The 26,768-nt window shown below is 45.3% G+C and overlaps 1 protein-coding gene across 9 annotated transcripts in view; it reads left to right on the top strand.

Moving 5' to 3' along the window:
• Positions 1 to 26,768, top strand: part of FRMD4A (FERM domain containing 4A) — a 552,359-nt gene that overhangs the window by 348,363 nt on the left and 177,228 nt on the right. For all 9 annotated transcript variants that reach the window (XM_034765163.1, XM_034765172.1, XM_034765181.1 and 6 more), the window contains one exon: positions 14,120 to 14,185. In XM_034765163.1, coding sequence (XP_034621054.1) covers positions 14,120 to 14,185 — 66 coding nt within the window. The remainder of the gene's footprint in view (positions 1 to 14,119; positions 14,186 to 26,768) is intronic.

The following is a 26,768-nucleotide window of genomic DNA, read 5'->3' as shown; positions in this document are numbered from 1 at the left end:
GAGGTCCCAGTCAATAACTAGGGCTTCGATGGTGATACAGATAACAAACTAATAATAACGTCTGAGATCATGTGGCAGATCAGTGGTGGAACAGAGGTTAGAACTCTGACTCCCAGTCCTGTTCCCTAGACCACACTGTCTCTTGGTCACTGTGGATTTTCACACTAAAAATTGGGACTAATATGGGAGTGGCGGGCAGGAAGTGATGTCTGGTCCAAGGTATCAAAACACAGAGAGATATGCTCGAAACTCTATCAGCCAACCACCCCAATGTTGGATGCTCTGCAAATGTATGCAAAAACATACTCCTTTCTCAGACTCCTCATCCTCCCTGCCTACCAACCCCTCACCTCTTTCTTCTTCTCCTTCTTCTTCCTATTTACTTGTTCTGCTGAGGTGTCTAGGAACCCCATGGCTAGGCACTGTACAAACACAGAACACAAAGACAGTCCCTGTCCCAAGAAGCTTACAATATAAGTAAGTGTGTTTTTCTTTCATCCACCTGTTATGTCTTGTCATTAACATAAATTGTAAGTTCTTCAGGTCTCTTTTATTACATGTTTATCCAGTGCCTAGCACAATGGCACCTCACTCCTTCATTACAATCTCTGGGCGTTACTGTCATAAAAATAATAATTCATCATGAAGCCCATACATATGCAGTAAGAACAGTATACCACTGTCAAGTCCATTCATGTCATTTCCATTGGCACGGCTAGTAGATTCTTCCCCCTCCCCCCCCATTTGCAATGCATGCAGAAAGCAGAGCATTGGTAGCATTTGCTCTTTACATTTCTGTGTTAAGCTGGCACATTGATCCAGTGTCTTCCAAGACACCTAAAGCCACTTCCCGGCATTCGGTACGCACAACATGTCAACTTCGCGGTCAGGAGTCACAAGCGGCTGAGCAGAACATTTTTGAGTGACTTCAGGGTTCCCTCTATTAGCAGCAGTTGCAGTCAGCTCTAGGCAGAAACTGATCTATTAGATCTATTAGCCTGTGCAATAGTCTCCCAAGGGAAGTGATGGAAGCCCCACCACTTGACTCATTTTAACCTAGTCTGGACAAAGCACTAGGAAAATGTACTGCAGGGAACAATCCTGAGCTGGCAGAGGGTGGAGCAGGTGTCCTGACAGGATAGATCATTCATTTATTTATTATTTATTCCATTTCTATAGCTCTTATCATCTCGAGGTGTTTGTAACAATTACATTAAAAGTACAGACGTCAGACAGGAGCAACAAACACTTCCCAGATCCAACCATAAGGAAAGGTTGGATGGGCAGCAAGGCCCTGATCCAGATAAGCACTTAAGCACATGCTTAACTTTGCAAGATGGACTTGAGCAGGGGCTTAAAGTTAAGCATGTGCTTAACTGCCTTGCTGAATGGAAGCCTATATGGTAAGGAGCCATGCAGGTGGGAAGGAAGAAGCATTTTCAGGGTCCCCACCCAAATGCAGAGTATTTTGCAAACTGAGCAGCATTTGAGACGTCTGACCTTGTGACCAATGACTCTGGCCATGTCTCAGACTAAGAAAATAGGTCATGATGAAAAACATGCTAGCTGTTCATGGTCCACCCTAGCCCTGGAACCTAGGCTCACTAACTTGCCTTAAAGGGGTTAAACTCTCGCTATACTTGTGTTTGGAAATGGGTGTTATTAAAATGCGTTAGCCCACACAACCTGTTTTCCTAGGCAGGGTCTGTTTGAAGGGTGGGTGGGTGAAATAATTGAAATGGCAAAACATAAATATCGAAAATACCCCGATGCTTTGAAACAATGTCGGATTCGTGAAAGGAAGACAGGGGAGTGGAATGTCCAGGTTTCCTTTGTTTTTCAAAAGAATATAGACACGTATTATTTTCAGAGAGGAAAAGCCTCGGTGACATAAAACAACATTCTGGTGAGGAAACCGGCATGTCCAGGAAAGAAATTCCTTATCTCAGGATACTGTTGAAAGTAGGCCCTTGAGGCCAGCGTTTCTCAAACATATCCCACTGGTGAGCCGATCCAGAAGTCTGTTGGCTAGTACGCTGATTGGCTTAAAGTACAGTGTCAGACTAAGAATCATTCTAACTACACCTCTATCCCAATATAATGCGACCCGATATAACACGAATTCGGATATAATGCAGTAAAGCAGTGCTCTGGTGGGCGGGGCTGCGTGCTCCGGCGGATCAAAGCAAGTTTGATATAACGCGGTTTCACCTATAACGCGGTAAGATTTTTTGGCTCCCGAGGACAGCGTTATATCGGGGTAGAGGTGTACATGGTCAAATACTAAGTAGTTTGAGTTTTAGACGTGGCATGCTAGGTCTTCCCATTTGAGAATCTCGGCTTTGTACTGTAAACGGACAGACGGAGAAAGTTCCCTTGGGCCTGATTCAGCAAGGCCTATCAAAAACAAAAGGGTGTAAGCACACGCTTTGTTGAATCTGGGCCTTTACGTTCCTTGGTGTTTGTGGAAGAAACAACCTGTGCAGAAAATCACTTGGGGGAGATTTTCAAAAGTGTGTGGGTGCCTTGGGAGCCGCCGGGTGTGTCTACACTGCAATGGGGACAGCATCGCCAAGCTAGCTTTGATCCAACTAGTTACTAAAATCACAGCAACATAGCCCAGGCAGCATGGAGTAACCCAGGGTGCCAGGCAGTGTTGTAACTTGGGCAGCTAGCTCATCCTGCCACTCTGTTGCCACGGCTACGGTGCTATTGCTAATGAGCTCGCTCAGTCAAAGCTAGCCTGGGGGTGCCCATGTGTGCTGCAGTCGTGCCTCGCAATTGCTGTGGGGACACGCCCTGAGTCACATAGGCACAAATGGTAACCTTCCCGCGTTGGGAAGAAAAGGGTCCAGCTGTAGGCCAAGAGTTCTTTTGGCAGCTGTCAGGGTAAAACAGTGAACTCAGCAGCTCCTGGGGCAGTATTGCTCAAAACGTAAGGAGAGGTGTAGAGAGGAAGTGCTGGGGACAGAGAACACTCGCGCGCTCAGGCGAGGGAACGTCACTCCTGGTATTCGATCTAAATTTGCTCTTTGCTTAATTTCATCCCGTTCTTCCTATTTAACTCCACTTATAGCCCATAATCATTTCTCCCCTTGTTGCTGTTCCCATCCTGCAGATAATGAAGTTATTCCCCTGAGGCTATACATATTTTGTGTTTTAATCTTTCCTCCCAAGAAGTCAATCCTCCTAACGAATCACTTACTCATTTTCGTTATAGGTCTCTCTTCCCTCTTATTTGTTGCTATCTTCTTGGCATTGATATTCACAGAAATGTCTGCAATATTCTGCATTCCCGGCCCTTTAAAATACTTCCTGTTGTACAGAGGATGCCCTGCCCTGCCAGGTGAAGTCCACTGAATAACACTGAAGGCCTGTTTATAGCCACACCACCACCATGCCCTTCCTGCAGGCGAGGAGGAATTTTAAAGGGCTAGGACTGTAACTGGAGCTTCACTAATATGAGGTCACACCCATGGTCTGGGATGTAATGGTCTCAGTGTATGAAACACACAATCTCACTGTAAGTTTTTTTTCTTATCATTAAGAACTGATGTAAAAAGCTCCACAAAGGAAGCCATCTGCATTACACATAAGTTGCATATACCCTACAAAACCAGGAACAATACTACATATTTTTCAGTGCCACCTACTGGCACCTTCCCTACTAACTATTTACCTATATTCAGCTTTAGAGGACACTAGGAACATTCAACACTGTCCTGTTTTAGGAGCTCATATCTAATTTTGTCTAAATTTGGGATATCTGTCATGGATCTATGGCCAGGGCTCCAAAGTTAAGGTTGTTGTTAACTTTAAAGGGGATGCTGCCCATTGCTGCCATTGCTTTATAGGGGTACCATAGATCCTAGTCGGTTCTACTACAGAAAGACTTTTATAGATTCATAGATTCTAGGACTGGAAGGGACCTCGAGAGGTCATCGAGTCCAGTCCCCTGCCCGCATGGCAGGACCAAATACTGTCTAGACCATCCCTGGTAGACATTTATCTAACCTACTCTTAAATAACTCCAGAGATGGAGATTCCACAACCTCCCTAGGCAATTTATTCCAGTGTTTAACCACCCTGACAGTTAGGAACTTTTTCCTAATGTCCAACCTAGACCTCCCTTGCTGCAGTTTAAACCCATTGCTTCTTGTTCTATCCTTAGAGGCTAAGGTGAACAAGTTTTCTCCCTCCTCCTTATGACACCCTTTTAAATACCTGAAAACTGCTATCATGTCCCCTCTCAGTCTTCTCTTTTCCAAACTAAACAAACCCAATTCTTTCAGCCTTCCTTCATAGGTCATGTTCTCAAGACCTTTAATCATTCTTGTTGCTCTTCTCTGGACTCTTTCCAATTTCTCCACATCTTAGTAGATGGCAAATGCTTGAGGACAGGGCTTAGAGAACTAAGATCATCATCCTTCCTAGGGAAGAACCACAAGGCTTAAAATTAACCTCTTCTAGCACAGACTGCTGAATAGCATTCTTGGTAAAGAAGAACAGCATGAATAGCTGTGAATGAAAGAAGATTAACCCACAGAGTGCCCCTGGGTTTAATGTGTTCTTACTCCAAAATGGCACCAGGACACCATAGGACTTGCTGCTAAAATATTATTTAGGTCACTGGTTCCTAATCATCATTAGCCTCTTCTACCAAAGACCCTAGGTATTTTATAATAATAGAACAAATATGAAAACAATACTTCACATTTCTGTATTGCTTTCTATCGGGGGATCTCAGAGCAGTTTACAAACATCAGAGATACCATCAACTTGAACCTTAGTGCGTTAAACCCCAAGTGATAGAAGTATTTCCCATTGTGCCAATTTTTGTAGTTCTACAATCACTTTTTCCTCTCTTTTGAAAATGTTTGTTCTCTCCCCTCGTGCTACATGAAAGATCCATACAAACAACAGGGGCAAATGGCTGACTAACAGACTGTACAAAGCAGTGAAAATGACTATGCACAAAGGCCCTGATTCTGAAAAGCATGTAAACACGTGCCTCACTTTAAACACATGCGTGTTTTCCCAAATAGGAATTGTAGGCCAGTGGGCCGACCCACCGGCTGGGGAAGATGAATAACTCTCAGTCCTTTTTCTCAGGGCTTTCTTTTAATAAGTCAAAAAACAAAGGATTCCAGAAGTAAACAAGTCACTCAGAACAATAGACCTCAAAGGCCTGGGACTTTTCTGGCTTCTTAGCCAGCTGGGAGGGGAAGGTCGCACTGTTCCCCAAGGTAGTCGCTTCCCTTCTACTTTTGTATCCTTACGCCAGTCCGCCATGTGACAAGCAGGGGTCTGGGTTAACTCCTTGCAGGGCCGCCCAGAGGGGGGGCAAGTGGGGCAATTTGCCCCGGGCCCCACAGGGGCCCCCACGTGAGTTTCTTGGGGCCCCTGGAGCGGGGTCCTTCACTCACTCTGGGGGCCCCAGAAAACTCTCACGGGGCCTGGGCCCCCAGAGCTTCTTCTGCTCCGGGTCTTCGGCAGCAATTCGGTGGCGGGGGCGGGGTCCTTCCGCTCTGGGACCCGCCGCCAAAGTGCCCTGAAGACCCGCGGCGCGGGGTCCTTCTGACGCCCGGGACCCGCCGCCGAAGTGCCGGGTCTTCGGCAGCAATTCGGTGGCGGGGGCCCCCTGCCGCCGAAGACCCCAGGCCCCCTGAATCCTCTGGGCGGCCCTGACCCCTTGTACACTGGGGCGTGTGGAGCACCTGTCCATCTTGTCACAGAGGTGTTTTCTTGAATCAGGGCCAAAGTGCTGGTAAAAGCACAAAGTAAACCAAAATATTTTTTCTCTCTCATCTCTTCGAGATCTAGCAATTTAGGAGTCCCAGTACCACCAGTCAGTTAAAAGTTTTCAGACAGGAGCATGATATTAAGCCAATAGTAACCCTTTAATCAAGGAATCAATCTCTCCTTCCTCTTTCCTTCAATGGATCTGTCCAAACACCAGGCTCCGGTGACAGGTTTTTGTGTATTCAGTACAGTAATTACCTCCTGTACATGCAGCAAGCATTTAGGAAATATTCTGCTTCCAATTATAATTTTTTATTTGAGTCACGGAAGAATACACTGTATCCTCTTTATTTCTGCAGTCAACTGCTAATGAAATGTGCCAGGGATATTTATAGAAATGCCACTGTAGATAGTATGTGCATTTTGTGCCTTTGAGTTATTTAGTGTGGCAGTTTTCACCTGCAGGATTTTTTTTTTTTTTTTTTTTTGGAAGAGCGGCTGAAAAGGGATCACTTTGCAACTGTTTCTTTTTTTAAAGAACATTATTTGTGTTGGCTCCAACAGTTCTGTGAGCAGTGCACACTCTTGGTAGTTTACTGGCAGGCTGACCTGTGACCAGAATTTAACTGAGTGTTCAGGTGTGTTTCCAGGGTATGTTGGGGACAGTCTGTAGGACTCTTGGAGCCAGTGTTTGGCGTTAGAGTCCAGATGAATGGAAAAGAGGTGAGCTGCTAAAATGGTTCACATAACAGTGCAAAACAACTGCCAGCCTCTCCACGTAATACTTTCCTCAGAAACGCACAATGTAAATATTTGGGCAGCCGTCGCCAAATGAGATTTAAAGCTTTATGTTGATGTCAAACAAAGGTAGCTAGAAAATCTTTCCTTAATGCAAAAGGCAAAGATCTAAGAGAGTCAGCAAGTAACTTTTAAGAGGAATTTACTTTCTGCTGTGAAGAAATACTCTGGGATGAACAAATGTGTACGTAGTTCTCACATAGCACTTTTCATCCCTAGATCTCAAAGCACTTGGCAAAGGAGGTCAGTATATAGTTATCCCCATTTTACAAATGGCAAAACTGAGGCAGAGAGGTGAGGTAACTTGTCTGTGGTCACCTAGAATACCAGCAGTAGAGCCAGGAATTGAACCTAGGTGTCAGTCTAGTGCTTTACCCGCCAGACCACACTGCCTCAGAGATTATATACCAGTGATCTAGACCATCCCTGACAGGTGTTTGTCTAACCTGTTCTTAAAAACCTCCAATGATGGAAATTCCACAACCTCCCTAGGTAATTTGTTCCAGTGCTTAACTACCCTGACAGGAAGATTTTCCTAGTGTCCAACCTAAATCTCACTTGCTGCAATTTAAGCCCATTACTTCTCATCCTGTCCTCAGTGACTAATCAGAATGATTTATCGCCCTCCTCTTTCTAACAACCTTTTATGTACTTGAAGAGTGTTATCATGTCGTCCCCCCCCCCCTCAGTCTTCTCTTCTCCAGACTAAACAAACCCATTTTTTTCAATTTTCCCTCAGAGGTCATGTTTTCTAGACCTTTAATAATTTTTGTTGCTCTCCTCTGCTCTTTCTCCAATTTGTCCGCATCTTTCCTGAAATGTGGTGACCAGAACTTGACACCATATTCCAGCTGAGGTCTTATCAGTGCTGAGTAGAGTGGAAGAATTACTTCTCAGGCCTTGCTTACAACATTCTTGCTAATACATAGGCACTAAAAACCCAGATCTTCAAAGTATTTAGGCTCCATTGGAAGTTAGAAGCCTAAATATCTCGAAGGATCTGAGCCTAAAGCCCTGCCACAAATTAATGAAATCCAAACAGATGCTCTCCCTAGCAAGCAGCAGGTACAACTCTTGAGCTGAGTGTGAAAGTAATAAATCCTACAGTATTACAATGATACTCCGGTGCATAATTTCCTGCCCAGCTCAGAACAAAGTCCAGCTTTGAAGTATTCATGATCAGGGATCCTAGTTTTCCATGATAAAAAACCCCAAAATTCTCTGATAAAAAAACATAAGAATCTGTGTTTTTCCATGATTAAAATGAAATGCTGAACTTTAGTTTCCCTAGCCACAATATATATAGGTATCAGTTGAACATAATGTTTTAAGCACATTCGAAGATGTGGTCTCCTCATATCAAAAAAGATATACTGGCTCTAGAAAAGGTTCAGAAAAGGGCAACTAAAATGATTAAGGGTTTGGAATGGGTCCCATATGAGGAGAGATTAAAGAGGCTAGGACTCTTCAGATTGGAAAAGAGGAGACTAAGGGGGGATATGATAGAGGTATATAAAATCATGAGTGATGTGGAGAAAGTGGATAAGAAAAAGTTATTTACTTATTCCCATAATACAAGAACTAGGGGTCATCAAATGAAATTAATAGGCAGCAGGTTTAAAACAAATAAAAGGAAGTTCTTCTTCACGCAGCGCACAGTCAACTTGTGGAACTCCTTACCTGAGGAGGTTGTGAAGGCTAGGACTATAACAGAGTTTAAAAGAGAACTGGATAAATTCATGGTGGTTAAGTCCATTAATGGCTATTAGCCAGGACGGGTAAGGAATGGTGTCCCTAGCCTCTGTCTGTCAGAGGGTGGAGATGGATGGCAGGAGAGAGATCACTTGATCATTGCCTGTTAGGTTCACTCCCTCTGGGGCACCTGGCATTGGCCACTGTCGGTAGACAGGATACTGGGCTAGATGGACCTTTGGTCTGACCCGGTACGGCCTTCCTTATGTTCTTATGAAGCCTGTTGGTGCCGTCAATCATTATAATAAAATAAAATTAATAGAATTGCAATTCAGCTGAAGCCCAAGCCCTGCTGCGCAGGGCTTGGGCTGTCAGCCCCGGTTTGGTTAATCCAGAGAGCCCGGATTACGGAAGCTCAGATAAATGGGGTTCTACTGTATATGTTTTTATTTTTTCACAAAATGTAAAAACTAAAGATTCTCTCTAAAAATGCAAATTCTGTGTTTTTCCTTGGCAAATGGATTTCTAGGATCCCTGTTCATGAACGATCTCTTATGCTCAGACATGTTTCCCTTCACCGTCAAGCATACTTGTTTTATACCCATAATCCTCCCTTTCTTAATCTTCTTCCCCTTCCCCCCCTTGGAATACTCCAAATGCTTGTAGTAGCTAAGGGAAAGTAAGTCCCCACCCTCCCTTTCTGCTTTGAGCTTCCCTGTGCCCCTCTTGTAGTAGCAAGATCTTATTGATGGAGTTTAAAGACCTTGTGCCACTCTTTGCAGGCTCCCCCATCAAACGCGTCTGCTGCTGAGCAATTGTTAATGGTTAGTGACCTCCTGCTCCCTGGTTCCATCTGTTGAACATTGCCATTGATTTCTCTTCTCTTGTTATGTGACAATCCAAAGCTGCTCCTTGGTTCATCTCCTGAGAGGCCATGGAGGCACCGGCCCAATGGAGCAGACACTGTGGAATTGCAACTTTGCAGAGAGTCAGACGCAGCAGCCTCAGTGCAGCCAGAATGTGCTGGATCAGTTCTCTCTTGCGGTGCCATGAAACACTCCTACTTCTCACTCCAACACACTAATAGAGCTTGTTTTACTTCGTTGCTGGAAAATAGCTTTCACTGTGAGCAGGTGCCCTCGTGGAATTGGAAACAAGCAGGAATATGGGCATTGCCATAATGTCTTAGCTCATAACTAGTCTGGTAGTCCTGCCTTTTTCACTGGTCCGTACCTGTTGCTTCAGAGGAAAGAAAAACCACATAATACACTTAGCCTGGGATCCTGATCTTAGGGAAAAGTCTGTAAGAAATCTCTGGGCATGTAGCAACTTCACAGTGCTGCACATCTCAGCCACACTGAATTTCAAGACAACAGCAGGACTAGAACTCAGCTCCTTCTGCTCCAAATCCTCCTTTCCTTATGAGCTCAAGGAAAATCTTCATTTGTGATCACAGTAAAAGGCCTATGGCAGTCTGCTAAAAAGTTCTGGTTCTGCCCAGTAGAGGGCAGCAGTACCCAGGCCCATTAGCCAGTTCATTACATTGTGATTCCAATCTCAGAAACAATATGAAGCATAGGAATCTACTGACACTTGTGTCTGAGCTGTGAAGGAACCTGACGTGCTCTTCACATGTATGTCAGGGTGGATAAAAATTGAGCATTTTTTTGACTAAATCAAAATACCGGTAAATCAGATTTTTTTATTTAAATCGGATTTTTTTTTTTTGGTTTTATTTAAATTATATTTTTTTTCTTTTAATTTTAAACAGGTTTATATTTAAAATCTAAAGATGCTGAATTCAGGCGCCTCTATCAAACACTTTGAGTTAAAATCTGCTTTTTCGATATAAAGAAAGATGATTTCTCCCTTGATTCTAACTTTTGAGGTCAAGCTTTATAAATACTGCGCAGTAGGGCAGCCTAAGTAACTTAGGAGACTGTCTCATTTTCAAGAGACTTAGGCAAATAGGAAGTTAAGCTCCAGCCACTTTCACTTAGGCATATTTGAAAATTTTCCCAGGCTGACCTGAAATAATCAGTGTAATTCACTGACTACAGTTAATCCCTCTTTTTAATAAATCATTTAGTTGTAATGTGAAACATGTTTTCATAAGAAAAGTTTATATATCCAAAACACTTTAGGTTGTTTTCTTTAATAAAAATAAATTTTATATGCTGTTTTGTGTGTTCAGTTAAATTCCAGGTACCACCCTAATGCAGTAGTGTGACACAAAGCAGGAGCAAAAAGTTGATTATCTAGTAAATAAGCAATATATCATTCATCATTTTCTAACATATTAAAAATGGACACTTAATAAGCATCTGAGAATATTAAGCTACATAGTTGCTTATATAAATTAATATAGTTATAGTATACTTCCTAGGTAGCAAAATGGTGTGCCAAATCTAGTGTAAATGCTCTATTTTGTTGTAAATTAACAAGTTTAATGATTATATCAACCAATGAGAATGCACCTTTCTTTAGAAAAGAACTGAAGTGAAAAAGGAAAACTTGATTAAAATCAATTAGTTAAATGGTGGCTTTTCATGAGGTAATTTAAATCATGATTAAAGTTGTGATTTGTATTGCCTTCATTTAAAGTCAATCCACCCTGATATATATACTATGTGAACATACTATATATAAACTATTACATATCCCTTGAAGTCTGCTAGGTACTTTGCAATTGCCAGTCTAACATGAAAGCTACTCAGATGCTCTAGTGATAAGCAATATTGCAAAACCCAAAGATACATTAACTTTTCCTACATTTTTCCCATCTCTGCAAGTGATCAAAATATGCACAACACTTTGCACCTAATTGATATTCTGTGTCATGCACAATATCTTTAACTTATTTTTGAATTCCAGGATACCATCTGTTTGCCTTAGGAAAAACCTAAACCTAAAACAAAACCTACTAGGAGGTTACAAAATTAAGGAGCAGGAAGCTATAAAGTTCCAGATGAAAACTGAGCCTTTTTTGAGCTATGATAGTGCAAAACCAAAAATATCTGCACATTTAAAAAACAAAAAACCCTCTCAGTTTAAAAAGTGCTGTTGTGATCTAGTAGATTATACACAGCACTGAGAGTCAGGGGAATCGGATTGTGTTTCCTGGCAGGTCTTCACTACAGGGAGGAGTCGATTTAATATACACAAATTCAGCTACGCGAATAGCCTAGCTGAATTCGACCTATCGGAGCCGGCTTACCCCGCTGTGAGGACGGCGGCAAAATCGACCTCCGCGGCTCCCCGTCGACGGCGCTTACTCCCACCTCTGCTGGTGGAGTAAGAGCGTCGATTCGGGGATCGATTGTCGCGTCCCGACAAGACGCGATAATTCGATCCCCGAGAGATCGATTTCTACCCGCCGATTCAGGCGGGTAGTGTAGACCTAGTCTCCATCTCTGCCACTGCTTCAAGATGTGGCCCTGAGCAAGTTCCTTACCTGTTTTCTGCCTCAATTAATTGAACAGGTAAAACTGGGATAAAGATGCTTCTCCACCTTTTTTAGATGTGGCATAGCTCCAACTTGTGGACCCTGCAGGTATCAGACGGGAAATAGGCTAGAGAGGGACATGGAGACAGACTATTTTGGAGTTCTCCAAGTAAGACATTGAATCCAATCTCCTCCATTAAGTTGCTGATGGAACAGTTAAATGAAAGCCTTTTGCTAAAACCTGAGAGTCCCTGCTTGCTCAGGAATACTACATAAGGCTCTCTGAGATCTATGGGGAAGAAGTGCTATGGACACACAAATTTCCTTCTTGTCTGAGGCCTTAAATGGCAATCCTAGAGCACATCTTTACAGCTGAGTTGAAAACCATTTAAATACAAACAGGGTTTATAGAAAGAACAGGAGTACTTGTGGCACCTTAGAGACTAACAAATTTATTAGAGCATAAGCTTTCGTGGGCTACTGCCCACTTCTTCGGATTCATATATCAGGGTTTATAGAGTACGTATCAGTCATCAAGCAACATAACCAATGTAGAGCAATATTTCGCATGCCATTAGTTACCAGAGAGATATCTTGTAGCAAGACAGTTTGTAGCCATGGCGGTAACCAATTGACATTTATGAGAAGTCTTGTTTTACAAAGGATTTTCTTTGAGTTGAATGCCAGAGCTCCAATTGTGCCTAAGAAACAGGAATTAGTTAGCATTGTTGGTATTCAAAAGACATTCTGGTATAACTAGCAACACAGACAAAGCCTGCAGGGTTTTCAGTGATGTTTGTACATGCCTGGGGTGGTAAATCGTATGGGTTGGCGGTAACTGAAAAGAAAAGGTGCCTTTGACTAATATTGCCGATTATAAAGCTCACCTTTAGGAGTTTAATGTTGTAGAGTGCTCTGTGAAAGTGGAGAATGGGTGTGGTTTTAAGCCCATGGAATCCTGATAACACAGGTCTAAAGGCAAAGCTGTCCTTGGTTAACCCATTGGGTTCAAGTATCCTGGTTGCTGTGGTTCTCTAAAAGAAGACCTCTGGACTTCGAGTCAGCTCTGCTATCTCCCATACAGAGAGCTGAGCTAGTCCTGGAGGAAGTGTCTGCTTTACAGGTATAAGACCTCGGACGCATTGTGAAGATTGCATCCCGGGGAGATTGTAGCTCGCTCTGGGAGATACTGGAGGATTCTGTTTCGGCAACACCTACAGCACTTGTCAGGGCACGAAATAGTATTGAATTGGATAGAGAATCCTCTCAACACACAGAAATCTGCCTTGGCCTTAAGATAAGAATATTCTTAATACTGCATTACCCTTAAAAAGTCAACTTTGAAAGTGCTGCTATGAGGCTTTCCCTGCATGACTTTCGTTGACTTTAAAGGGAGCAGCCAAGCCACTGCCTTACTCCCTGAGAGTGTCTGTATAATACAGGACTGGAAGTTTCAAAAGCCCCCTACATGTATTAGGCACAAGTCCCACCGACAGCCAATAGGACTATTCACGTGTTTAAAGTTATGCATGTGTTTCAGTGCTTTGCTGACTCGGATTCTGAATGCCTAACAGTGCATAGAGATCTCACACTTTTGGTCATAGTGGCTTGCCCATAGGGGCACTCTGTAAAACTCCCGGCTGGCCATGGAGAAGCTTCCCTGAATCCATGGAAGTATTCTCATGCATTTCAGTGCAGCCACAATCTACATGAGTTTGGAACAGGCCTGGTCTATGCTTAAATTTTAGTGGTATAATTATGTCTGTGGATAGCTGTACTTGTATAAAGCACCTTTATATCAATATAGCTGTGTCCACATTGGGGGTGTAGTACCATTTTAATTATACCAGTGTAGGTAAATTGGTGCAACTCTCTAGTGTAGATGAGCGCAGGTGGGAAAGATCCAGGCCAAATTTATCCCCGGTGTAACGCCAGTGAATTCAGTAGAGTTACACCGTGGAAGAACTTGACCTGCCAGGCTTTAAACTATTTCAGCTATGGTTGAATCTTTGCTTTGATGCATCAACCACTTCCTTGTAACTTGTAGAGAAGTTTTCCCTGGCACTGCTTGGTGGCCAAGCAAAGCATCGAAGACGGGGCGGCAGACGTATGAAACGTCTGGGCTGTCTCTCATAGTCTGTGCGGGACTAGCGGTCTCTCTTGTTCACTCCGCACCTTGGCCTCATTTTTCAGGCGGGAGCAATCCACTCTCTGTAGCTGAGTCAAAGCCGCGCTGTTCAGTGAAAGTTGGTAGGGTGTTATTTCTTCGTCTCATGCAACTTTTTCTTTTCCTGGTGCCAGGGAAGGGAAACCAGGGAATGAAACCCTTTGCTGGGACAGAGCTTCGAGGGAGCATGCCTGCAGGGCTTTAGCGGCAGCTCTCGATGTTTGCCAAGCCTGTAAATGAAGGACCCTGAAACACACTTTGTTTCTCTCTTGCAGATGACGGAGGGCCGCCGATGTCAAGTGCACCTCCTCGATGACAGGAAGCTGGAACTTCTCGTGCAGGTAATAAATTATCTCCACTGATGGCAGCGTTTGCCACAGCTCTGAATTCTGGGCCATATGAAGTAAATTGGGCTTGTAGCAAGCTCCCTGCTATTCGGCTACTTTGTGCTGGGATCCTCTTGGATCTTGCAAGCTAAGCAGCATCAACCTGGGCCCGGACTTTAGAGAATGGGAGACATCCAGGGTGCTGCAGGAAGTGTTGGCAGTGATTCATTAGCTGGCACTCTTCACTCTGTGTCAGAGCACGACCAATGCTCCAAAATGGTGCTGGGACCACTGTCTTTTGGGTGGGATGGAAAACCAAAATCCGGGCCGCTTGTGGTCCTTAATAATCCCATGACACCTTCTGAGGCATTAACCATCATGTCCTGGCCAAATTTCAGCTCCAGGAACAACATTCTGCCTACCTAAAATTCCCTCTTCAGTGTCAATTGCACGCACACTGTTCTTCACTTCCTAAATCATCGCTGGGTGATGTTAAACTGCTGTCGGAGATGGCAGCGCTTCAGTCGTGGGTGAAGTGACCCGCACATATGTAGTTTGCATGTCAGTTTAGGTTTATAGTACATGCTTCAAGATAAAAGGCAACATATGGAAATGTAAGAGGTGATTTATCTTTGGAGGTATTTCAGAATATACCTATTGGGATTCATGAATATGCCTTAAACATGTGTGCAGTCCAACTAGAGCTATTTCATTCTTCTGATTGCTGGGATTTGAACTTACATCTCCCAGATATCTGTTTTAAATCTTTGGCTACTTTTTCTCCTTCTTCTGTACTATTGTAGAGTAACCACCCTGAGGTCCCTGTCAGGATCAGAGCTTTATTGTACACCACACCATACGAAGACATCACCCCTACCCCCCAAAATGTATACTCTGACCCCCAAACTAACCCCTGCAGCTTGATGAGAGATCACTCAGCAGTAGGTTGGAAATCTCTGGGCTAGCCTGCCTTAATTGCATAAGACCTGTGAGGGCCCATGGGAGGTAGGTTCTTAGTACAGATACTTCATTCTGTATGCTTGGGGATTCTGAAGGTACATCATCAGTCAGGACTGAGCTCCTCCTAGAAAAGCAGGAGCTGACAGTTCATGCCACATGTCATAGGAAAGGGAGCATTTCCTGACAGTCACGGTAAGGTCCCAGGTTTGACCTGTCACAGGGTGGCTGGCCCTTCGGGTCAAGGGGAGACTGCTACTGAAGCAGGCTGGCTCCTGCAGGAGGCCCTGGAGCACGGCATGACTCTCAGACAAACGGCCTGTGGAGTGGAATAGACAGATGGACGCCCCTGTAGAAGACCCCGGGCTCAGGGAAGGGATGATTGATGCGCTGTGCTAGTTTGATGTGGAAGAAGTACAGCTGAAATCCTGGGAAAGGGGCCTGACACAGACCCTGGGCATGGTGTCACTCCTTTCTGGGCTGAGGGGACAGGCCAGCAGCCTGTAGGGTCTAGATCCTAATGCTAATGAAGTGATGTGATGTTACTAATAGAGCGTGTGTGCACCTAACTGCTGCCGTGACTCCTCCGCCTGCCAGGAACCCTCTGGGTCTTTCTGCTCACTGCCTACTGACTAAGGTCCTGGTCCCACAAGTCCTTGAGCAGGTCACGGGAGGCTGGGTGAGGTGATTGGCCTATAACAGTCGTGTGAGTGGAGGAAGCGACACGTGGGCACATGGCCTCCACACTGAATGGGAATAAGCTTCCGTCCCCACCCCCTCATCCACCTGTCCTCTTGCCCAGAGTAATGAAATTGGTTGGGGGTGGGCTGAGAGTGGCAGGAATGTCTGAGGAAATCTGTGCTTACCTTTGATCCTCCTCATGCAAATGAATGGCTGAGATACATGCCCCCTGCTTAGCCATGAACCCGCTACTCAGCAGGAATAATTCGGTAGCCATTCAGCACAGCTCTCATTAATACAGGGCTGGGTTCCCCTGCTCTTCCTTTCCTGTTTAGCACTATTTTACCTTTCACTTACATGTGTAATGCTCCCCACCTACACTGGGCAGGATCAGTACCTAAACGCATCATCTCTTTAAGGTACAGTAGCACACATAACAAGTTGATACCTGACAAGATATTCTTCATCTGCACACTCTTAATATCCAGGCATACAGGTGTATGGTGCTAGGATTTCCCTAATGTACATAGATCCACTAACTCGGTTTGTAGAATTCATTCACTGACTAGAATGAATTCATTTCTAAAATGTAACGTATTTCCACTCATATGCCCATTTCTTGGACAGGAAGCTATACCACTGTATAGCTACAGAGAGCCAGAAACGGAACCAGACTTTCAAAAGTGTTCAGCACCCACAATTAGGAGTAGATCTTTCAAAAGAATCAAGCTGGTAGGAAAATGCCAATTATTTGCCACAGGAAATTTAAAAACATTATTGCTTTCATCAGAATTTCCCATGAAAATGTTAGTTAAAAAATAATAATAAATGGAGATATCCTATCTCCTAGAACTGGAAGGGACCTTGACAGGTCATTGAGTCCAGCCCCTTGCCTTCACTAGCAGGACCAAGTACTTATTTTGCCCCAGATCCCCAAGTGGCCCCCTTCAAGGATTGAACTCACAACCCTGGGTTTAGCAGGCCAATGCTCAAACCACTGAGCTATTCCTCCCCCCATAGTTTCCCCTTGAAAAATCAGAAACCGAAGAAGAAGTTCGTTTTTTTCAAAACCATTTTGGTGGTGGTGTTTTTTATAAATGTTTTCTGGTTTTTAATCCCCAAACTGGAAAAGTCTGACAAAAATGTTCCCAATGCAAGCTGCTGGGTGCTAAGTTCTTATGAAAAATCTGGCTATTTATTTAGGTGCCTAAATCGGGACCTGAGCTTTCTTGAAAATCAGAACCTGATTGCAGCTGCTGATCCCTCTGGAAATTCTGGCATGTCTCTCAGAGATCTCCAAAGGGTTAATAATAAGAATTAGAAAAATGACTTTCCTCTTACAAACGCTACAGCAGCACTAGAAGCAGGAAATGAAACTTCCCATAGCACTCAAATTAATGTCCGGCAGCTGATAAGCTTGGGGTGGGCAGGATGAGTGTTTGCTGTGCTATAGCAAACAGGGAGAAGATGAATGGGGTCTTTTGGAACCAGTTTGAATTACAGGAAATGCATTTCAGCACTGATTTGTAGGTGACTCTGGATAGTTGTTCAAAAATCGTAGGCAACAAAAAATAAAGGGTAACATTTTCAAACGCACCTAAGTCCCATTTTCAAAAGGGATGTAGGTGTTCAGGAGCCTATATCCCACTGTCTTTCAATGAAAGTTGGGCTCCTAAGCACCAAAGTCACTTGTGAAATTGGGACTTGGGTTCCTAAATCACGTGGGGGTACATTTTCACAGCCTGCAGCGGCCCATGACAGCAAGCCTCCCAGCCGGGGTTGACAGGTGTGGATTTGCGGGCTTGTGCTAGCGCTCTAAAAAGAGCTCTGTAGACAGCACTTTGACATTGCGATTCAGGCTTGAGCTCGGGCTCTGAAGCCTAGGCAGGGGGTGGGCTTCAGAGCCCGAGTTCTAGCCCAATCCACACCTTTGAAGTGCTGTCTACACGGCTAGTTTTAGAGCACTAGCATAAGCCCCACACACCCAAGTCTTTCAACCTGAGCAAGTTGTGTAGATGAACCCTCAGGAGCCTCTAGAAATTTTACCCAGAGTCTCTAGATTAACAGACGTATATGAATATTGCAAACCGCTCTAACGAGGCACTGGTCACAATTTTAATAATTACAGCTCGAGGTATATTGCAGGAAAGTACACAGGAGTGTGCCGGGGAAGAACATTGTTGGGTTTGCTATGGCAGTATTGGCGACTCTGTTTATTTGCTTGCTTACCAGCAACATTTTCTTTACAAGAAAGTTTACGGAAGGAGAAACATGTGAATGTTCAGGAGGCCATCTTAAAACTTTTGGTGAATTGTGGAGTCATTGAATCAAAAAGCAGAAACACCACCATGTGACTGAAGTGATTGCCCACAGAGTTTGAATGGCAATGACCAATAATCGTAACTTGATGCAAATAACACAATAAATCATAGTAAATAGTTTGCTGGTGACCCATTGGCTGGGTTTGGGCCATGCAAAACCACCCATTGGATATTTTCAAATAACGTGCCAGCTTGTAAAGTGAGAAGTCTTATCATGGAAAATTAATGACTGAAAAAAGGGATTACATTTGCTTTATAACTGATCTTTGCAAGTAGTTCACCCAGCTCTGTGAATAACACTTTGGGCTTATATAGCCCCTTTCATCTGAGGATCTCAAAGTGTCTTCCACTTTAGTTCCAATTCTCTAGCATTTTACTGATTATTTGGCTCATCATATTCATAAAGGGATGTAGAGAACAGGTTGCTTTTAGTTAGAGCAAGGAGCTGGGAAGCAGGGATCAATTATTGCCTCTGCCACTGACTTTCTTTGTAGACTTGGACAAGACTTCCCTTTACATTTATCTGTCTATAAAACGGGGGTAATATCACCTGTCTCACAGGGGTCTTGAGGCTTAATTGTTTGGGGCTAGATTGTGAGACCCTTACTCTGATTGAGTAGCACCTGACTCCTTCCTTAGTCCCGTTGTTTCCAGTGAGATTACTAAGGTACTCAGGTACTCAGTGTAAGTAAAGGAATCACAATCTGGCCCTTGTCGTTTGGCAATTGCTCGGAGATCCTTGGATAAAAAAGGCCGTGTAAATTCTAAGTATTGCTATTATTTCATAGCTGAGCTGAAAGCTGTGTGTCCAATACAATGTTTAAATACAGTGCTCTCTGCATCATATTTAGGGTTTCTGGATGCCACTTGGAAGCAATATTTACTTCTGGGTAACCCTATGCCAGAGTTTAAACTGAGGATTAACTGCTATATATTTGCATCTGTTGAAAAAGACTCATCCACCCCAGCACTGGTACCTAGCAGCCTGAATGGCAATACTGTTGCCTTTAACCATGGTTAGGGCCCTACCAAATTCACGGCCATGAAAAACCGTGAAATCTAGTCTCCCCCCGTGAAATCTGGCCTTTTGTGTGCTTTTACCCTATACTATCCAGACTTCACAGGGGAAACCAGCATTTCTCAAATTGGGGGTCTGACCCAAAAGGGAGTTGCAGGGGGCTCACAAGGTTATTTTAGGGGCCCGTGATATTGCCACCCCTACTTCTGTGCTGCCTTCAGAGCTGAGGAGCTGGAGAGTGGCGGCTGGTGCCCAGTTCTGAAGGCAGCACCCTGCCAGGTGCCCAGTTCTGAAGGCAGCACCCTGCCAGCAGCAGCGCAGAAGTAAGGGTGGCAATACCATACCCTGCCATCCTTACTTCTGCGCTGCTGCTGGCGGCAGCTCTGCCTTCAGAGCTGGGATCCCAGCCAGCAGCCGCTGCTCTCCAGCTCCTGGCTCTGAAGGCATCGCCACCACCACCAGCAGCGCAGAAATAAGAGTAGCAGTACCGCAACCCCCCCTTACAATAAACTTGCGACCCCCCCCACACACACACAACTCCTTTTTAGATCAGGACCCCTATAATTACAACACTGGAAAATTTCAGATTTAAATAGCTGAAATCATGAAATGTATGATTTTTAAAATCCTGTGACCGTGAAATTGACCAAAATGGACCATGAATTTGGTAGTGCCCAAACCATGGTGAATCCTGTATGGAAATTTGAGCCTTCCACAGCAACACCAGCTCTGATGGAAGCTTTGCCTCTACCTAGCGACTGTTGTTGCTACATAGGACAAGCAGTCACTGTCGTGTGACGGTCTAACAGTGGTCACTGTAATCAGTGGAGAAAGAGACTTCTTCCACATCAATGGAGATTTTAGTCTTTTTGTCATATAATTGGGGCTAGGAAATAAAGAACAGTCTCTTAGCAGCATGGCTGTGTCACTCGCCCTTGTTACAGAAGGCTTTTGGGAACTTGCCGTTTGAAGGGAGGGAGACTGTATGTATCTGGGGAGGGAAATGGGGTAGATATGACTAGGAGGATGTGTACTACTTCCTAGCTGGATGCAATAGATGTCAGGGCTGTCCAAGTGCCTACAGCCAAACTAGGGAAACTGGATAGCTGGGTACCATTTTGGAGCCAAAGCGAGATCTGTTCCTGAAGCCATGCCCATGAGGTTGGCTGAAAGCAGTGGTGGCCTCTAGAGCAAGGTGAATTATTTGTTTAAAAGAATTTATTGGACAAATGTATCCTCTTTTTATGTCTGTGAATTAGCTGTGATCCGACTTAAAGTCTTATGAATTAGTTGTCCAGAGTCTGTCAACACATGGTTTATGGGCCTATACCTCAGCCCAAGGAGGGAGGGGAGAAATTTGCCATAACTATTGCTTTGAGTATTTGACCTTGGCTCTGTGTGATAGCTCACCAAAGTCATGTGGTGATGTTTCAGAACCTTGATTGGACTGCGAAAACCTCAAATAATTCTCAAGATGGCCGCACGATCATTTCCAGTGTGAGAATGTTTGCAGATACAGATCATTATTATTTATTATTTGTGTTACCCAGCCCACAAAGATGGTGCCTTCCCCACAGAGAATGTTCACAATATATTCTGCAAACATTCCTGTGAACTAAAATTGAATCGTGTCAGTGTTGGCAGAAAATGAATACAAGAGGTTAAGAACATAAGAAGATAGGAATAGCCAAATTGGGTCAGACCAGTGGTCCATCTAGCCCAGTATTCTGTCTTTCAACAGTGGCCGGTACCAGATGCTTCAGAGGGAGCGAACAGAACAGGACAATTTATCGAGTGATCGATCCCCTGTCGTCCAGTTCCAGGTTCTAGCAGTCAGAGGTTTAGGGACACCCACTGCATGCATTTGTGTCCCTGACCATCTTGGCTAATAGCCATCGATGGAACTATCCTCCATGAACTTATCCAATTCTTTTTTTAACCCAGTTATACTTTTGGCCTTCACAACATCCCCTGGCAATGAGTTCCACAGGTGGACTGTGCGTTGTGTGAAGAAGGCTCTTAAGCAAAGTACGGTTGCAAATACCACCATGTCAAATGTGCTGTTTTTATTCAAACTAGTGACCCTGAGGTACTTTTGTGTTGTTTTTGCAGTTTTCTCCCAACTTTAGTGGCCACAGAGTTTTATTTGCAGCAGCACAAAGAGAAAGCAGAAAAATGGGCTTTGGGGATAAAGAAACCAAAAAAAGTGTTTTGACAGATAAGTAGCAAAAATGAGAAGCTCTAATCATGAACCAGGCAGAGTATCATCGCATGAAAATCTCTTCCTGGGGCTCTGAAATCCAAAGCCTGCTGGATTTGGGATTATGGAAAGGAGTTGCATTTGGTATGTGTTTCATTTGATAAACGCCTGTTGATGTTCTGTTGCATGCGGTGAGTTTACATAAGATTTTTTTGACGGTGTTTTCTTTCTGAGAAGCAGCAGAGCCTGGCTCCTTGGAGCTTCTTTACATTTGAATTCATTCACCGTTCCATTTCTGTTTGTTGTGTGTGTGGTTTATAATGCAAGTTTTTTAGGGAAATGTTTGGCTTTATCCAGTTAATCCTTTCCAGTGAGTGAATCTTCTTTCTTACTTGTGGATAATGGGTTTATACAAATCATTCCCCTTTCTCCGCCTTGTTTTGCATTAGTTATTTACTATTTCCATGCTGCTGTGTACCCTTTGTCCATTGCACTTGAAAGGTTTGCCTCACAAATTTTATTTGCCTCCCTTTATTTAAGGTTTTACGTAATTGGCATTTTGCTTCTTTTCATGGTGGGTTCATAAATACAGCTTTTTGTGTGAGAGTTGAATCACAAGTACTGACTGCTGTTGTCTTCACTTCTGCCATGGATGTCTGTTCCCGTTATCTGACTTCAGCTCAAAGAATTGTCATCTTGAAGTATTAAGCCGCTAATTCTTTCTCTTTGGAAGAATAGTTTCCAAACCTCCAGATGCAGAGCTCAGCCAATGTTTATGGCAGACGTAAATTGCAGGGACTGGAAGGCTCATAGATTTGATAATGGGATATGTGGTGCACAGGGCCGGCTGCAGGCACCAGCCCTCTAAGCATGTGCTTGGGGAGGCACCTGGAGGGGGGTGGCGCTCACCCAGGGAGAGCGGGGCCGCAGCCGGGCTCGCCGCCCTCCCCCGGCGCTCCGGCTGGCCGGGGAGAGCGGGGACGCGGCTGGGCTCGCTGCCCTCCTCCCGGCGCTCCGGCCGGTCGGGGAGAGCGGGGCCACCCTCCCCCAGCGCTCTGGCCGGCCGGGGAGAACGGGGCCGCGGCCGGGCTCTCCGCCCTCCTCCTGGCGCTCCGGCCGGTCGGGGAGAGCGGGGCCCCGGCCGGGCTCGGAGCCCTCCCCTGTCACGCTCCCCACCGGGGGGCGGAGGGCGGCGGGAGGCTTTTTTGCCTGGGGCGGCAAAAAACCCAGAGCCGGCCCTGGTGGTGCATTTCATTTCTAACCTCCCTCCACAGAAGTGTTAAGGACACAGACACGCATGGGCACGCACTCTCAAAGTGAACAACGTGTGTGTAAAAACTTCCCGCTCAACCCCTTTGCTCTTGCACCCTATCCTGTCCATCTGTGCACTGACTTTAGATTTGGAATCCACTGGGCTGGTGGGCTTGTCTATAAAGTGCCTAGCGCTTTTTGGTGCTAGATAAACAACAGCTACTTTCTAAGTACCCATTCAAAGCCAGCCCAAGTTGGAAAAGACTAAAAGTTGTGAGCCAATGGATGGGTGTTGGAGCCCTCTGATGTGAGAGGTGGTTAGAGCATATTTCCATGGGATGAATGTCCACATCACCAAGCTACCTCCACAGTCGGTAGTTCTAGCAGAGAGGGGCCCACGGTAGAGAGGGCGAAACTGAGCTAACTTTTCAATCACCAGACAGTTCCTCCAGAACTAGACTCAGCCAGGCTCTGTGGATAAACAGAGGGTTTAAATCTCCAGGGCTGTGGATCTGCCATCTTCTGTGAGCATTAACTTCACTCACAGTGATAAGAGAGAGGAAAAAATGTCCAGCAAATGAAACTTCTCCCCAAAGGATGTTTGTGTGCTCTGTAATCCTTTCAGCATTGCCTCCTGGCCATGGAGTTCCAATTAAATGGGATTTGCCAGGGTAAGCTCATGATAGACTGTAGAATTGTGTTAATTTCTCAACAGGCAACAGTTTTGTCTGGGTCTGTAGGGGGGAAATTGGCAAAGGCTTTCACCAGACTGGTACCAGTTTGGACTGCACAAACCCACGAAGTCCCTGAGAATGTGACACCGGCCTTACTCAGGGCAGAATGTGTCTGACTGTGTATAGAGGCTTTCATGTGAGCACTAAGAGCCTTGCAAACATCAGTTTCGCCTCACAGGTAGGGTAAACTGAGTCACGGAATGGGTTAAGTGACTTGTCCAAAGTTTCATAGATAAAACAGAAATGGTTCCTAGTCTCCTGGGCTACAATTCCTCTCTTTAAATTGAGTTTCATGCGTTTCCCCATGCACAGCCGTTTATTTCCCCCTTTTATGGTGTTATTCTACGTTCTAAGTCGAAGTGTCAGTGGCCCTTTAAAGGAACTGGCTTCGAGCCTGCTGCAACTTCAGCACCCTACTGCCTTGACCATAAATGGGAAAGATGAGTCACAATCACTGTCCTCACGCAGCAAAGCAATCACTACGAGTTCCTACAGCGTTCCCAGACCAGTGATTTACAGAGCCCAGAAGTCGGCCACCAGGGCCCACGCACGGGCGTGTGAGCTGAAAAATCTGAAAGCGAGAATGTGAGTATGGAATCCCCCTCCCCAGTGCATGGCGGCCACTGTCACATCCCCGCGCTCTAATGTCAGCACAGTGCTCTCCTGGGGCAATGATATATAGGGCTAAATTCTGACTCTGTGTTACAGCCAGGTCAGCCCTGGTGGGGGCTGAGATGCAAGGCCTGAGTGTCCTCTCTATCACGCAGGTGTAAATTGGGAGCGGCTCCGCTGAAGTCATGAGGGGGTCTGGGGAAGGAGAACAAGGCACATAGTCCCCAAGATGTGGTGCTGTGACTGGCCTCGCTGCCAAGGGCAGTGGCAGGTGAATTGCCTCAGGGATGTGTGAGGGGGAGAGCACTGACAAACACCCCGTACCAGTAGGGAATCAAGGGTAAACCCGGTAAACAGCGCTTACCCATTTCTCGTTTGGGGACTAGGGTGGTTAGGTTAGGTTAGTTTAGCCACCTCTTTTTTTTACCACTTCATCACTGCTCCTTACTACTGCCATAGTGTGTGCTTTTTCTGGGGCTGCTTCTAGGTGGTAGCAGTTGCACAGGGGGATGCATCCCTGATTACACCCCAAACCATCTGGCCACATCATCAGGTCGAGGGCGCTCTGCTAGATGTGCCGCTCCCTCTCGCACACATCCTCCTGCACAGTTGAGTTGTGGTAGAAAGAGGCTCCCTGCAATCTGTCTTCCAACCCCGCCCCAGGACACCTGCACAACGGTGACCAGAATGTGTCCCTAGCTGTTAACGCGGGCACCGTGTGTGCGGAAGCTCTAGCTACTCTTTAGCAGTGGTTTATAGGTGATTTGTTTCTATCCCACCCATCTCACAACAGCAGTTGGGTTCCCGTGCAGAATAAACCACAGTTAAAACACATTGAGCTCAGAGTCCAGTGTGCAAACAAAATCTCCCACGAGCGTGGGCTGACCTGTTTGGAAATCCTGGCACTCAGCAGAAATTACTCAAACTGCCAAAGTTGAATTCGGTTCAGGATCCAGACCACCTGAACTTCTGGCCAGGCCCTGCATTGATACAGTATTCAGCTCTGGAGAAGCAGCAAGAACATGAGTGCCAGTTCCCTATGTTGGTTTAATGTGTAAAATCTTTGCGGAAAACCCAAAGAACAGAAGGACAATCTGGGATTTTGCGGTGGCCCGTTTTAGAGCTAGAAGGAGCCTGATTCTCTGCTCACCTACACCATTTGGATGTGGTGTAGCTCTGTTGATATCCGTAAGGAGTCCAGATTCAAACCACAAGAACGGCAGTACTGGATGAGACAAGTTGTCCATCTAGCCCAGTATCCTGTCTGCCAACAGTGGCCAGTGCCAGATGCTTCAGAGGGAATGAACAGAACATGGCAATTATTGAGTGATCCATCCCCTGTCCTCCAGTCCCAGCTTCTGGCCATCACATCAGTGAGACCAGAATCAGGCCCAGTGGACATTTGGAAAATTTGAGCTAGATTGCTGAACACGCACCACATTAAGGGTTGTTGGGGTCCATCGCTTTGGTTCATTCCAGTCCACTATGAAACCATACACCAATGTGGAGTCACAGACCTGTGCAGTCACCCTAGACGGTAATGAAATGCAAACTGGACGAGTTTCATGTGATTTTAAGTTTCGTTGTGGAATATTTTGCATGACTCTATTTTGAAACCAAAGTGGGGACAAGATTCTGTTCTGCATCCTTCAAGCTATCTGAAGAGGTGTTCAAAGGGGCTTCTCGGCCACTGGAGCCTGCTCCCCACCAACTGAGTTAGACACAATTCTTCCTGGGAGCTCCCAGGGTCCTTGCATCAGAGCAGTCTCTACTACCTTTGACGAGCTTGCAGCATACTCCTGGCTTTGCATCTAGCCACCTCTATGCCACTCCCTTGCCCCTTCTTTCCTTTCAGACACCTTCACAATGAGGGGGGTACTAGCAGGGATTGATCTCTTTAATGGCATCAGTAGCACCAGGGAAGGGTGAGGAATCTTTGCACCCTCTTGCTCCGTTTTGTACCAGTGCAAGGCCAGTATTCAGTTCAGGAAAAGCAGCAAGAACATCAGTGCGAGTTTCCTAAGCTGGTTTAATGTGTAAAATCTTTGGAGAAAACCCAAAAGGCAGAAGGACAGCCATGAAATGGCTGAACTTTAGGATCTTGCTGGTATTTTGAAGTCGAGCTTTGAAAATCTAAAGAGAAAGCTCTGGAGGATTTTGAAATGCAGCCGTATGAACAGAAAGAGGGTCAGAGTCATCTTAAAGGGAGAGAAATGAAGCCACACGACAGAATGTTAGAATACAAAAGCTATGCAAAGACCGAGACTGCTGAGTGCTGAACTAGTGGCGCAGACAGCAGGGGACCCTGTACTGGGTGGCTCGGCGGGGCTGAGATAGAGGGGAGAAGAATGACTGAAGGGCAAATGAAGTGGAATAACTTGAGGGCAGAATGAAGCTGCAGCTGGAATGGAACAATTCAAAGGGAAACCAAAGCAATGAGGAAGGCGAATAGGGAGCCAAGGACCGACGCAAGGGCAGAAGTGAAAAATGGGATCGAGCAATTCAGATGATAAGTGGCTGGGAGGGTACAAAGGCAGCCTGAAGTGCGTGTGGCAAGGAGACAGGCAAGCGCAGCCATTCAGGGAGAAATGAAGCGGTTGCGAAGATAAAGCTGACAGGGTACTTGGGGCGGGGAGGGAATAGAAAAGAGAACCTCTTGGGGGAAATCTCTGACAGGGCTCAGGGTTTCTGGGCCACATCCTCAGCTGGTGTGAATTGGCCTCACTACAGTGAAGCCAGTGGAACTAGGACCCTCCCTGCCCCAGAGAGCGCACACTCTGAGGCCAGAAAGATGAGCTGGGGACAGTAGAATGTAGTAGATGAG

This window comes from Trachemys scripta, chromosome 1 (genome assembly GCF_013100865.1).
Source record: "Trachemys scripta elegans isolate TJP31775 chromosome 1, CAS_Tse_1.0, whole genome shotgun sequence".
Taxonomy (NCBI): domain Eukaryota; kingdom Metazoa; phylum Chordata; order Testudines; family Emydidae; genus Trachemys; species Trachemys scripta.
This window is presented reverse-complemented; position numbering and strand designations above follow the sequence as displayed.